Source organism: Marasmius oreades, chromosome 11, assembly GCF_018924745.1.
Source record: "Marasmius oreades isolate 03SP1 chromosome 11, whole genome shotgun sequence".
In the NCBI taxonomy this organism is placed as follows: Eukaryota; Fungi; Basidiomycota; class Agaricomycetes; order Agaricales; family Marasmiaceae; genus Marasmius; species Marasmius oreades.
Genome location: NC_057333.1, coordinates 2163339 through 2176768, shown reverse-complemented (window position 1 = coordinate 2176768; position 13430 = coordinate 2163339). Strand labels below are relative to the sequence as shown.

The window sequence follows — 13430 nt, the reverse complement described above, 5'->3', positions numbered from 1 at the left end:
CATCATATGTAGAAGCAATGGGCCTGGCTGGTTTATTTCGACCTCGAAGGTCCACCAGCATCCTCACTTTCTTCAATTCACCTGTGGCATCATCGCCATCGGAGGAACATACATGAGACTTCGTGTCGTCGGCTTCCCAACCTTTCCCTGAGCCAGAGATGGCAAGATCGCTGTCGAAGGCAGCAAAAACTTGGCTATACCTCGTGCCGAAACAGAGGGCGTCTGCCAAACCACCAAGGACGACTCGAACGAACTCATTCTGTGGACTGTACGCGACCGTGGTTTTGTCCCCCCTTCTGTTTTGTAACAACCACCATAGCAGGCCCCGCGTTCCTACATCAGCTGCTACCGTCAAGGCACGTATGTTAAATTAGGCTATCGATAATCATTCTACGAACTATTTCACTCTGGCTTTATCACGTCGCGGCTATATTTTCCGATCCCTAGGAACGATTCGACCTTGTGTAGCTGTCTAACAGTGACATGTGCTTTGGAGGCCAATCAATCTCGAATCAAACTGTCATCTCCCTCTATAGTTCATCTCAGTGACTTTCCCTTTGACTTTGGGCCATAACGAACCGTACAGAGCGTCTAGACTCGGTTTCTGGCTGCTCATCTGGTCCGATTTGGAGGTTCAAAGGGTGGGAGTGGTGGTTGCCCTCTGTATGTTATTCAAATATGTGGTGCCGAGACCTTTTGATTAACCCAAATGGCAGATTAGCGCTTTGATATATCAAGGAACGCGTCGGAAGGATTGTGGAGGATATTGATCAGCCCTGAAGCTTGAGAACCTAAGGAACAGATCCTTTTCGACGGTCTGGCTTATTGGCGCTTCGGTCAGTGAATCAGAAACACAGAAACGTCGAGCATTACTTTCTGAAGCCTTCCTAAGCGTTAGGTAATTACAAATACAAGAATATCCACCCCGCTTGGACGCGCCAGAGCCAGATCTAGCCCCCATATAGTGCCCATGGATATAAAATGTCCTGATAGACGGCGGCCTTTATCCAAACCTAAACCCGTCGTTGCATCATTTCCGAATATGCCCCGACGATCATAACATAGTTTGATACGTTGAACGCCTTCTGTCGTCAAAAATGTCTCACAGGTATTCTGGGGATATCAACGGAAGAAGGATAAAAGGTGCGTGGTTGGAGTTCTCGTGAGCCACTGTCCTTTACTAGTTACTACTAGAATGGATTCGGAAACGATCGAAGAGCTCCTTGCTCCTTACCTTTCGGCAACGTCGATCCTTGTTTATCCTATCACTACACTTTCGGTGAGTTCGATTGACCCTTTTCCTTGAAGAAACCCTCTAATATGTACGCATTTGTTTGTTCCCGTAAGGCGATGTTTCTGTTATATGGTATTTCCGTTTCAAGTTCGAAGAAGTCCCGTAGCTCAGTCCACCTATACTTACCAGGTTTATACATCCCCTTATTCGGCCTATCTATCCGTATTCTTTGGCGGCGCAATAACGCTATCTCCAAGCTATACTTAGGATTCGTCATTTCTCTCTTTGTGTTAGCAACGCTCAGGAATGCTTGCGTGGCCGCGCAACTGATTCGACAAGCCCTTCTAACGCTTTCTGCGGCGAAAACGAAAGACTATGGAGACCTTTTGAGCTACCTTCATGAAGATAAGAGGAAGACTGCTTTATCGTGGGTGTTGTCCTTTCCGGGGTCATTACCTCTGTCGTCGGACGAGATACGCTAAATGTATTTCTAGCACCATTACCAATTTGACAGACAATCTGATGAAGTACGTCCGACGCAAGCCCGATTCACACTTACATGCAATTTTACTTATAAATAACTTGCCAGTGCCATCGCAGACTTCATGCTTGTACGATTCTCGCCTCTCGGGTGTCTGACATATCTGCGATACTCATCCTGCCTGCCTGTTCGCGTAGGTTCACAGGTGCTACTCGATCTGGGGATCGAAGAAAGTTATGCTATACCCACTAGGACTTATCGTCATTGTTATTAACGGTATTCATGTTTCTTTAACGTTCCCCCGAACCCTCCGACCGCTCACTAGTTATGGTTCAAGGCACGGCTCTGGGAAGCCTCATTGCTTCAGCGATTGGGTTCAGCGACACAAATAATATATCAAATGTGATGCTTTTCGTGAAGGCTAACAGAATCAATGATGGAAGCTGGTTAGCGGTGGCCGCTTTCAACCTAGTATTGACGTTGTTGATGGGTGTGTAGTCAATCTTTTCAAGTTGTTCAAAGTCTTCGATGACTATTGAATTATTATTATGATCTAGCCGCACGGATTTGGTGGATTACGCGCGAGGCAAGGGAGGTAATGGGGAGGTCGATACAAACCAGGTATCGGAAGATCGTAGCTGTGATGTACGTGTCATTTATGTTAACCCCTTTGGCCGTTTCTCGACATTCGATATTCACCACCCTGGCGTCACTCAGTCTCGAGTCCGGCTTTCTCTATTCAAGCACCCTCTTGGCTTCCCTCATCGTGTCCCGGGAACTCGATCCAGACGATCATGGTGGTTCCGTGCCGATTGACCTTGGAGTCATTGTTTCTACGATGCCTCGGCATAGATTGAGGGTGTCAGAGCTATAGTTCTCCCCCGGACTACGCCAACGTGGATAGCACGTTCACCCCATCCCGTTTCAACTCCGCTATTCCTTCAAGGAAATGAGTATTCAGCGACTCAACATTATAAGGCATAACCCATAGCTCCTCCACATTTGTTGCCAACATACCAAATCTTCCAAATGAAGGGATGGTTTTGAGTAACACTGAAAGGCGCCTCCAGGAAGCTTTTGTAAATCTTCCGGAAACACCTCTAGAATGGGATCGTTTATATTGTTGGTTCAAATTGCGTACCGGCTTCAGGGTATTTCTACACGACGAATATTGTCGAGGGCGCAACGTCGGAAAGCAGGCAGAGACGCGGGAAGGCCACGTGATACTTACATCTTTTCTTTGTTTAGTACAGATCGGCTAGCCGGGTTACCACACCAAATGTGCCTTGAAATCCATGTAGAATCGTTGGTCTGCAAAGCATCGGAAGGCGTACGGCTATGGCAAAGAACTGCAAAGAACATCACATGCAAACTTAGGCACTGCACTTGTACTCCACGAGATGGAGTCTGGACGACATGGGGTCTCTCAATATCCGCCTGGTTGCGCCGGTCATTCTCCATGAAGAATAGCACGAACGTACTCCAATAATCCGATGAGCACGTAGAATGGCTAAGTAAACCGGCAGCCTTCAATGGGAGGATGAAGATAGGAGTACGTTCCCGTCTTGCCCATCATATAGCTCACATACCTTTATATTTAACCTCAGAGCATCGCCGAATGTTGCCAGCCCTGAACGTTTGAACCTGAACACTCCTTCGTTCTTCGAAAATGACTACAGAACCTCGCCGTGTCTTTGTTTTCACTCATGCTCGAACGGCTTCAAATGTATTTTACAAGGTCCTCGCAAGCCATCCGATATTCCACCCTGCCGAATCCAGCACCTTTATTTCAGCCTTTGGCCTCGGAACGGATAGCCAGAGCGCACGCAGCAGGGATAAATGGCAACGGTGGTACAACATGAGCGATGATGAGGTGTCCAAAATCAGTTATCAAAGCAAATTGGACGATCTAGAGAGGATGATGGCTGAAGCTGACATGAATGTGAGTTATCATAAATCAAGCTGGTTGTATTTGATAAACTAAAACGGCTCACTCAAAAAGAAGGGGAAATGGTTTTTAGCGACCGAACATCCGTACATCTTGATGTCATCCGCAGAGGTCCATTCTCATATGAACGTTCCTGGAAGCGAGATATTTCCTATACCTGTAATCGAGGACCGGATGCTCGATGTTATCGCCGAATCACCATCGAGCGAGCTAACCATCCCAGGACACGTACGGAACCCAACATTACTACCAGACCGGATCTTCTTCTCACTCACTCCCATCTTCACCATTCGCCACCCCGCCCGAGTCATTCCTTCTTATGCACGCGCAGTCCTAAACTCATTTGGAACCGATACATCTGATCTTGATATCCCAATCGGAGGAGCTGGGTTTTGTCTTGACCGTCTTGTATTTGACGCTTTCAAGGCGTTTGACGAGGCCAGAGCTGCTGCGGAGGGTCGACCACCGAGGGTTCCTATCGTGGTTGATGGGGATAGGTTCGTCCGAGATCCACGGGGACAGATGAGGAGAGTGTGTGAAGCGTTGGGGATTGATGCAGATGAAGCGTTGTTGAAATATTCTTGGGAAGCGAATCTTGATACGGAGGAGAGCAAGAAACGGGAGGGCTTTTTGAGTGTTTTGCATCGGTCTACTGGGGTTCTCGATCCTGTGAGTAAACTGCATTCTTCCACGTTGATTGATCGTTGTATGGCCCATTCTAAATGATGATAGAGGTACGACAAGCCGCTTGATTTGCAAGAAGAAGTCAGGGATTGGGCGAATAAATGGGATGAGAAGACTGCTAGGAATTTGGAGGAAATGGTGGCTGGGGCGATGGACGACTATGAATACTTGCTTCAGTTCAGTATTTGAGGGGCTTTATGTAAGGACTCGTGTTTTCTTCTAAATTCCTTGAGAGTCGAGGGCTTTCTTGCGGCCCTCAACAATTTGATCGTTGTACGGTGCACAAACAGTTCCATCTCTATACCTCAAAACCGGACGTGACTCGACGGCAAAAACTGTAAATTTCATCCGGAAAGGACACACTCGACATGCGCCGGCGTAGTACATAACGTAGGCACGTCTGTACAGTACGTCGGGTCCTTCGGTATCCTACGGGATCCATGGAAGGATTTAAACCCTGATAATAATAATATATCTCTGCGCCAACCTTCCAGGTGGAGCTCACGAGGACCCTGATCGATACCGTTAAAGAGGTCTTACATATTATCATTCAAGGACCCGGTGATTCGATACTAAAAAGGGCGCTCACCAAGTACGATCTTTGAAAGAATCGGATCCCAGGTCATACTAAGGCTGAGCACGAGCCTTGGCCGGTGGCCCTCAAGGTACCTCATTGGCAGAGCTTTTCAGTGTTGGTCATCTTTAGTCGAGCGAAGACTTGTAGTAATTTGACATTGTATGGACTTCCTATTTGCACTGTGTCTTTCTGATCAAATTGGGTTCCGTACGAAGTCCGTGAATTTATATTCCTTGCATTATCACCAGGCTTTTACGAGTCATTCAAATCCAAAATTCCAATGACTCCAATTTGACTTTTGCCGTCCCCTGACGAAGGAAAAGATAGTACTCGTAGCTGATTAAATACTCAAAGTTCACCGTTCCGTTTGACGATTAAGCGTCAATGTTATCTTGTTTGTTGCCAGATGGTACAGTGCTCAGAATGACTAGGTCGAGAATTGATGCTATTCCGAGTTGACAAGAGTACGTTCCAATCTGACTGCGGTTACGAAGAAATCATCAAATACTATACTGAAGCAAATATTCATAATCCTCCATTGCGTCAACCACCATCTCCTCCAAGTTCCTAGCAGTCTCCTCGTCCCATTTTTTCGCCCAATCCCTGACTTCTTCTTGCAAATCAAGCGGCTTGTCATACCTCTGTCATCATTTGAAGTGGGTCATACAACGATCAATCAACTTGGAAGGAATGCAGTTTACTCACAGGATCGAGAACAACCCCAGTAGACCGATGCAACACACTTAAAAACCCTTCGGGTCTCTTACTCTCCTCCGTATCGAGATTCGCTTCCCACGAGTATTTCAACAAATCTGCATCAATCCCTAACACTTCGCACACTTTCTTCATCTGGCCTTGTGGATCCCGAACCAACCTATCCCCGTCAACGACGATAGGAACTCTCGGTTGTCGATCTTCAGCTGCTGCTATGGACTCATCGAACGATTTGAACGCGTCAAATACGAGACGGTCAAGACAGAAACCACCACCTCCGATTGGGATGTCAAGATCGGATGTATCGGTTCCATAGGAATTTACGACAGCGCGAGCGTAAGAAGGAATGACTCGTGCGGGGTGGCGGATGGTGATGATGGGAGTGACGGAGAAGAAGATCCGGTTAGGGAGTAGTGTTGGGTTGCGTATGTGACTTGGGATGACTGTCAGTGGGTCGCTTGGTTCTGGTTTTGTGTTTGTGTTGGCGATACCGGTAACATCGAGCATCCGGTCTTCGATTACGGGTACGGGCAGTGTTTCTCGCCCGGGAATGTTGATATGTGAATGGATATCTGCGGATGACATTAGGATGTATGGATGTTCGGTGGCCAAGAAACATTTTCCCTTTAAGATGAGAATGAGGTGTGGAGAACGTTAGTTTCGTTTAATACCGCGATAAGTAAAATGTACTCGCCTGTAGGTCAGCTTCAGCCATCATCCTCTCTAGGTCGTCCAATTTGCTTTGATAACTAATTTTTGATACTTCATCATCGCTCAGATTGAAATACCGTTGCCATTTGTCCTTGCTACGTGCGCTCTGGCTATCTGTTCCAATGCCAAAGGCTAAAAGAAAGGTGTTGGATTCTGTGGCATGAAATATTGGGTGACTTCGGAGGATCTTGTAAAAGACGTTAGAAGCCGTTCGGCCATGAGAGAAAACGATGACACGGCGAGGTGGTGTAGTCATATTGGTTCTTTTTCTTTAAAAAAAACGAGGAAGGAGTGGTGTTTTTCCGAGCCCTGGCAACATTCGGAGGCGATCTGTAGATGAAATATACAGGTAAAGCCTTTGTCCATGTGAACCAATCAAAGTCGGAAGATGGGCAGAACCGGAGAAACGTACTCGTATCTTCCCACTCGAGGCCGCCGGTTTTAAAATAATAGCTTGGCCTCCAATAAGCTGGTCCTCATTATGAAGCATAACCACGACGAGGTCGGGCTTTCATTGAGTCAGACTGCACCTCATTCATTAGCTGTAAGTACCAAGATGAACTAGTACGGAAGGACTTGAAACGCACGATCTGCGAGTGGTTGTTCGCTTCCGTGACGCCATCTACATCAACGACACATACCATATGTCGCGTTCTTAACTGGGAGATATTGTGGTTTTCCTGAAGCGCAAGTGCCTTTGGCAAGTGATTGATGCTCTTTGCCACAGCCAAAAAAACCGATCGACGGTTTGACTCTTGGTAAATGTTGGATAAATGCACGCATGCTTGGCTATTTGAAGCTGAAGGGTTTTGCAAGACGAACGAGTAAGACAACGGCCTAGATGTGTCCCACCGACAACAGGGTGACGGGATCTTGCAGCCTGCGGAGTTGGGGTGCTGCGTATGTAATCATTCCATACCCTTTTTGCTTGAACTTCCATCGTCGCGTCGTGAGTTCGGCCTACGGTTATCCTCGTCTCGGTCTCTCAACGTCAACGATCACGTACGCGTAAAATATGAAATACGAAGCACCCGCGCGGCATTCCGATTTCCCCTTCCAAGCAAAAGGTTCCTCCCTCCAAACCACGGTTGGGTGATGCGTATGGTTTCGAGATGGTCCAATGGATAGAAGAAGTTTCGGTCAACAACTCATAGTATGCAGCTGACCAGCTCGACCAGGGGATGGAAGATCTTGAAGTCGTTAGTTTGCCTGCTGGTGCTCCGAGGAAGGTGAGCGACGGGAGTCTTGGTGTATTTCTCCTTTTCTGACGATTTTCTACTCGCCCTAGCCTGGATGGACCATTTCGTCTCATCAACATACGCGTTTATCGTCACCTCGCAGATGACCCGGAGATGTCGATGATGTCTTTTGGTGTGATTATGTGTCTATAATCCCTTTTTCCCCCCTGGAACTGGGAATTATCAGATAACAGATCATCGATTGACGCCTCCATCACCGCGTCTGTCGGCTTGAAGCCCATATCTTCGTTATCTCCAACCCCTTCAACCCCATTGAACCTCTTGATTTACCCCAGGCCACCACTCTCGATGGTGTGTTGTCCGCGCCCGCCCGTTTCCTGTTACTCTCCGGATCGCGGGTCCGTGGAGCTACGCTGCTACGGAAATGGCGTCAAGGGCGAAGTTAACGACAAGCTCGGTCATCAGATTTCAGAGGTTGTGAAGGCGAAGGATGGAGTTGGAAATTTGACCATGTCGATGGCTCATGTTGGTGCTAAGTATAGAATGGAGAAGGGTGTTGTTACGCGTCGTCGAATGTTGAACTCGACGTACGTATTGACTGGTTTTTGATTTTGATTTACTGAATTGATGAAATACGTAGATGTGAACTCTTCTCCTAAGGAAGTCGTAATGAGTAAGAACCTGAGTAAGACCGTATTATGCCCACCACACCATAATTTCCTTTTCAAATAACTTCGAGAAGCCGCAGGGGTGGAGCATCACAACCTGTGTGATCATGCCAGAGCGGCAAGTGGCATTCAGAACTCTCTAGAACAGTCAGCAATCGATTGATCTCAGGCTATAAAAACCCAAGCTACTTCGAATTTTATATCCCACTCCCATCATGGTCCTCAAACTCTATACCGCTTTACTCTCTACCTGTGGTCGTCGCGTCGCCACCGTTCTTCACGAAAAGCAGATCCCCTACGAACTCGTTGTAATCGACTTGGGCAAGGGAGAGCACAAAGCTCCAGAGTTCGTCAAATATCAGCCTTTCGGTCAGGTTCCTTACATCGTGAGTGATCCTCCTGTCGTCTTCCCCCTCAAACTTTACGGAGACGATAGAACGACGATGGATTCATCCTCTACGAATCGCGCGCCATCTGCCGCTACCTCGAGCTCAAATACCCCAACCATGGTCCCAAACTGATCCCCACAGGAGATGTAAAAAAGATCGCACTGTTTGAACAAGCAGCTTCCATCGAACTTTCCAACTTCGATGCGTTCGCAGCGAGTGCCGTCGCTGAGATCGTGTTCAAGCCTATGCGTGGCGAGACTCCGGACCCTAAGACCTTCGATCACTTGATTAAACAGCTCGATGACAAGCTGAAGGCGTACGAGGTTATTCTTGGGAAGCACAAGTATCTTGCTGGTGATGTGAGTTTATCTTTTATTGCGCTTGTCTTTTCTTTTTTCCTAGCTGATAAAATTATGGTTAGGAACTCACTATGGCTGACCTTTTCCATCTTCCGTATGGTTCCATGTTGAAAATGGCTGGAAGTGATATTATGTCCAAGCAAGGACCCAACGTTACCAGGTGAATTCTCGTTTTGCTCATCGGGTCGTAATTACTTTTACTGACCAAGGGCGTCTTACTATTCACTTTAGGTGGTGGAACGAGATCTCTTCTCTGAAATCCTGGAACACAGTAGCAGGTGGTGTCCCCGCCGGCCTCAAGTAAAAGAGATAAATAATACCTCGCATTTGTACGATTAGATCTTGAAGATTGTGGAATTCATTGAACGTTTCGGTAGAACCAGAGTTCATGTCAACTGCAACTGAGGTAGATTTATGATGACTTGCCGCCTCCACCAACACATTGTAAGGACAGGTCTACCCACTGATGGCGATACAGATGCTACATCAAGACGAACAACATGGCCCATTCCATCCGTATTGAATCGATTGAGACTTATTTATATAACTATTGACGCGGACGCGGCCTTCGAAACGCGGTCTACATTAAAACGTTATCAGATCAATCGAGAGGAATTAAGAAGGGAAACTAACTCACACAGTTAAGCGGACCAGAAAACTTGGACAGGACGAGTCCGAAGTAATCGATTGATAGGACAGAAGGACACCGTGCTTCAAACGATATTGGACCAGACGTTTCCCCGCGTAACGAGCCTCCTTCAGTGATTGCATGTCCATGCACTACGGTCAAGCGCAGCGTGTCTTCGTCTTCTCCCATCCTCGCACCGCTTGTCATGCCTTGTTTCAACTCCTCGCGACGCATCCGGCATTCCAAGTTATAACACCGTTCGATTATTGTGCTTTTGCAAACGAATTTAGTACAGAAGCGCAAAATCCCCGTAGTAAGGAAGAATGGCAGGATCTTCTGTCATTGAGCGATGAAGATGTTTCTAAAATCACTTGGCAAGGAAGTATAGATGGCTTGCAGAGGGAGGTTGCTGATGCTGAACTTATCGTGAGTAGAAGCTTTTTTTTTTGACTTTTACGACGTCCAAGTCTTTGTGACCTTGTTTATGTAAAAGGGGAAATGGGCTCTGACGATGGAGCACCCTTCTTACTTGATTGCATCCTCACAACTCCAAGCTCACCTCGGCATTCGAGGATGCGAGGCGAAGCCAACTCCCGTAATAATAGATCGGAAGTTGGATGTCGGTGCTGCGTACCCTCACCTCGACGCCGGGATAACGCCACAAGCTCAGTATCCCAACCCAACGTTACTCCCCGACCGATTCTTCTTCTCATTCACACCAATCATAACTACTCGCCATCCCGCTCGAGTCCTGCCCTCCGTTCTTCGAGCCTTACAACGCCTTGGAGATGACATTTCCCACCCGGACTTTGCTGTACTCGGAGAAAGCTTTCGGCTGGAGCGTCTGATTTTCGACAGCTTCAAGTCTTACGAGGAAGCATGTGCGGTAGCAGAAGACCGGAAGGCAAAGACTCCCATTGTGATTGATGGCGACAAGCTCGTTAGGGATCCCCAAGGTCAAATGAAGAAGCTATGTGCGTTGATAGGTCTCGATGAGAGCCAGTTGAAGTATTCTTGGGACCCACCTAGAGTCTTGGAACATACCAAAATGGCACGAGCATATCTGAACGAGTTTAATCGGTCTACCGGGATTTTCTCCAATCCGGTGAGTAGAACCCTTTCGCTTTTCCGAACCGCGGGAGACGTGTATGTTTATCATCTAGCAACTAGAGGGCCAAGGAGGTGAATATGACGGAAGAAGTGAGATGTTGGAGGGAAGAGTGGGATGCGGATATCGCGAGAATCTTAGAAGAAAAGGTCGCTGCGCAAATGGAGGATTACGAGTACTTACTCCGGTACACTTTGTGAGGGGGAGAAAAATGATAAGTGGTCGAGCCTAAGTACATGTGATGCCACTTACCTCCCGGATACCAAGGCCGAACACGACAAGGCTTATTCCGCTATGTATATGTATATCCGTAGTGAATCACGCGTCCCCGAGGTCGATTGAGAGGCGGACACGGCCTTATCGTCGCAAAAACGCGGTCACGTTGATGCTGCTGCGATAAAACGTCAGTGGAATAAAAAATGGGAAATGACTTCCTACAGTCAAAGCGGACTCATATTGATAATCGATAATCAATTGAGACTTCAGATAGGATTAGGCCAGACTTCTTGCGAGGTACTTGCTTTGTTGTATTGATGTGTTGTACATGGGGTTAACGTACTTTGATGTTATGAGCGATTAGCAAAAATAATCAATTTGGCGCTAGGATCGGAGGCATACCAATACCCATTTATTTAATCCTCCCAAGTTGTTGAAAAAAAAAGAGACGGTAGCACAACGACAGCAGGCTGGGTGCGATGAACTGTTATGAAGCGTTATCACAATCGGAGAGAAGGGAAACTAATTCGCACAATTAAGAGCTCGGAAGAGCTCGGACAAGACGAGTCCGAAGTAACCGATTGATAGGGTCAGAGGACGACTGACTTCCAACGACCTGCGCAACAAAGCCGTCCTTCGATTTCCTGGCCATGCACTGTCAAGTGCCAGCACGTCGTGTCTTCGTCTTCTCCCATCCTCGCACTGCTTGTCATGTCGTGTTTCAACTCCTCTCAACGCATCCGGCATTCCGAGTTGTAACGCCGTTCTATTGCGCTGCTGCAAATGAAATTAGTTCAGGTTTGGAAGCGCAAGCACCTCGCAGCGAGCAAGACTGGCTGGATCTTCTGGGGATGAGCGACGGCGATGCTTCCAAAATCACTTTGCAAGGGAGTATAGATGGCTTGCAGAGGGAGGTTGCTGAAGCTGAAGTTAATGTGAGTCAAGCAAATCTGTTTTTTTTTTTGACCTTTTACGATGTTCTTAACCTTTTCTTTCCTTTCAAGGGGAAGTGTGCTCTGACGATGGACCACCCTTCCTTCGTGATGGCATTATCACAACTCCAAGCTCATCTCGGCATTCGAGGATGCGATGTAAAGCCAACTCCCGTGGTTGTGGACCGGATGTTGGACGTTGTTGGTGGCACTGCGTACTCTCAACTCGACGCCGGGATAACTCCAGAGGCCCCGTATCCCAACCCAACATTACTCCCCGACCGATTCTTCTTCTCATTCACACCGATCATTACTATCCGCCATCCCGCTCGAATCATGGCCTCTGTTCTTCGAGCCTTACAACGCCTTGGAGATGATATTTCCCACCCGGACTTCGCTGTACACGGAGAAAGCCTCCGGCCAGTGCGTCTGGTTTTCGACAGCTTCAAGTCTTACGAGGAAGCATGTGCAGTGGCAGAGGGCCGGAAGGCAAAGATTCCCATTGTGATTGATGGCGACAAGCTCGTTAGGAACCCCCAAGGTCAAATGAAGAAGCTATGTACGTTGATAGATATTGATGAGAGCCAGTTGAAGTATTCTTGGGACCCACCTAGGCTTGTGGAACATACCAAAACGGGCCGAGGATATCTGAACGAGTTTAATCGGTCTACTGGGATTTTCTCCAATCCGGTGAGTGGGACCCTTTCCCTTTCCGAACCGCGGAGACGTGTATGTTTATCATCTAGCAACTAGAGGGCCAAGGAGGTTAATATGGCGGAAGAAGTGAGATATTGGAGGGAAGAGTGGGATGAGGATATCGCGAGAATCTTAGAAGAAAAGGTCGCTGCGCAAATGGAGGATTACGAGTACTTACTCCGGTTCAGTTTGTGAGAGGGTAGTAAGTGGTTGATCTGACGCGTAGAGTATAACTTGGGCTTGGGTTCGACTCTGAGTTCCTTGATTCCGTTACCAAATCAGGTCGTTTTTAAATCTTCACCTCACACCACCATGTTGTCAGCCTCGAACGTTGGGGTGAGGCTGATTGTCCGGTCGTCTTCTGTGGGCCATGGATCATGGTATGAGCGGGAAAGTTGACGTCGAACGACAGCGGAATAGACCCTGATCTAGAGATAGCGTGACGTGTTTGTGAAGGAGATGTCGATACGGATAAAGTTCCAGAGCAAAGGACTGGACAGGGTGACCTCGCGCCATCTCCAACATGTTTGCGAAAGGACCCATGGAATAGCCTGGATATTCATGAAATGCCATCCTTGTCGTCTTCTATGCAAGCTTCGAATTTCGAATATATGGGAGAGAGCATCGATTGGAACTTGGAAGTTTGAAATAGGAATATATCGTGAGGTCTGCCTCCAGCTGTTGACAAGTTTTGGGAATGGCCTCCTCGACATCGGATATCTTTTCTTTAATGGCATCGTTTCTAGTAAATAACATCTAGAGGCTCCTTGATCAGTGAAGAACGTGAAATCAAATGGGATGTTGGCCTCTCGCCCAATGAGTTCAAGCTTCAGAACTTTCTCCTTCCAGAAGAAGCGAGGGCGTGGTTTCAAGTCAGAAGCCGAAG

At 47.5% G+C, this 13430-nt stretch overlaps 6 protein-coding genes across 7 annotated transcripts; 5 read left to right on the top strand and 1 right to left on the bottom strand.

Annotated features, from left to right (window-relative positions):
- Positions 1-1195: 1195 nt before the first annotated feature.
- Positions 1196-2589, top strand: E1B28_003500 (uncharacterized protein; the record flags this gene model as incomplete). The annotated part of the gene is made up of 9 exons (XM_043160490.1): positions 1196-1279; positions 1348-1366; positions 1424-1661; positions 1729-1761; positions 1824-1845; positions 1913-1991; positions 2053-2205; positions 2273-2360; positions 2433-2589. The coding sequence occupies 9 exons, from the start codon at positions 1196-1198 to the stop codon at positions 2587-2589; spliced, it is 873 nt and encodes a 290-aa protein (XP_043002447.1).
- A 795-nt stretch (positions 2590-3384) lies between these two features.
- On the top strand, positions 3385-4536 carry E1B28_003499 (uncharacterized protein; the record flags this gene model as incomplete). Its single annotated transcript, XM_043160489.1, has 3 exons — positions 3385-3657; positions 3718-4332; positions 4396-4536. The coding sequence occupies 3 exons, from the start codon at positions 3385-3387 to the stop codon at positions 4534-4536; spliced, it is 1029 nt and encodes a 342-aa protein (XP_043002446.1).
- An 819-nt stretch (positions 4537-5355) lies between these two features.
- Positions 5356-7263, bottom strand: E1B28_003498 (uncharacterized protein). 2 transcript variants are annotated; one of them, XM_043160487.1, is made up of 5 exons: positions 6937-7263; positions 6762-6873; positions 6333-6705; positions 5630-6262; positions 5356-5565 (listed from the first exon to the last, which is right to left on the bottom strand). In XM_043160487.1, the coding sequence occupies exons 3-5, from the start codon at positions 6603-6605 to the stop codon at positions 5425-5427; spliced, it is 1047 nt and encodes a 348-aa protein (XP_043002444.1). In that variant the 5' UTR covers positions 6606-6705; positions 6762-6873; positions 6937-7263; the 3' UTR covers positions 5356-5424. The 2 variants fall into 2 exon arrangements, with proteins under 2 accessions (XP_043002444.1, XP_043002445.1); XM_043160488.1 differs by having other exon boundaries at positions 5356-6262; positions 6937-7237.
- Positions 7264-8431: 1168 nt separating this feature from the next.
- E1B28_003497 (uncharacterized protein) lies at positions 8432-9268 on the top strand (the record flags this gene model as incomplete). Its single annotated transcript, XM_043160486.1, has 4 exons — positions 8432-8602; positions 8653-8964; positions 9027-9124; positions 9196-9268. The coding sequence occupies 4 exons, from the start codon at positions 8432-8434 to the stop codon at positions 9266-9268; spliced, it is 654 nt and encodes a 217-aa protein (XP_043002443.1).
- A 465-nt stretch (positions 9269-9733) lies between these two features.
- On the top strand, positions 9734-10900 carry E1B28_003496 (uncharacterized protein; the record flags this gene model as incomplete). Its single annotated transcript, XM_043160485.1, has 3 exons — positions 9734-10018; positions 10086-10697; positions 10763-10900. 3 exons carry the CDS (start codon positions 9734-9736, stop codon positions 10898-10900), a joined length of 1035 nt encoding a protein of 344 aa, XP_043002442.1.
- A 666-nt stretch (positions 10901-11566) lies between these two features.
- On the top strand, positions 11567-12739 carry E1B28_003495 (uncharacterized protein; the record flags this gene model as incomplete). The annotated part of the gene is made up of 3 exons (XM_043160484.1): positions 11567-11851; positions 11921-12538; positions 12602-12739. The coding sequence occupies 3 exons, from the start codon at positions 11567-11569 to the stop codon at positions 12737-12739; spliced, it is 1041 nt and encodes a 346-aa protein (XP_043002441.1).
- Between the last annotated feature and the right edge of the window lie 691 nt (positions 12740-13430).

Coding starts and splice junctions, on each gene's coding strand:
- E1B28_003498 (XM_043160487.1), bottom strand. CDS start 6,605: ATGACTACACCACCTCGCCGTGTCATCGTTTTCTCTCATGGCCGAACG. Junction 6,263..6,332: donor TGGCTGAAGCTGACCTACAG/GCGAGTACATTT, acceptor CTCATCTTAAAG/GGAAAATGTTTCTTGGCCAC. Junction 5,566..5,629: donor CTGGGGTTGTTCTCGATCCT/GTGAGTAAACTG, acceptor AAATGATGACAG/AGGTATGACAAGCCGCTTGA.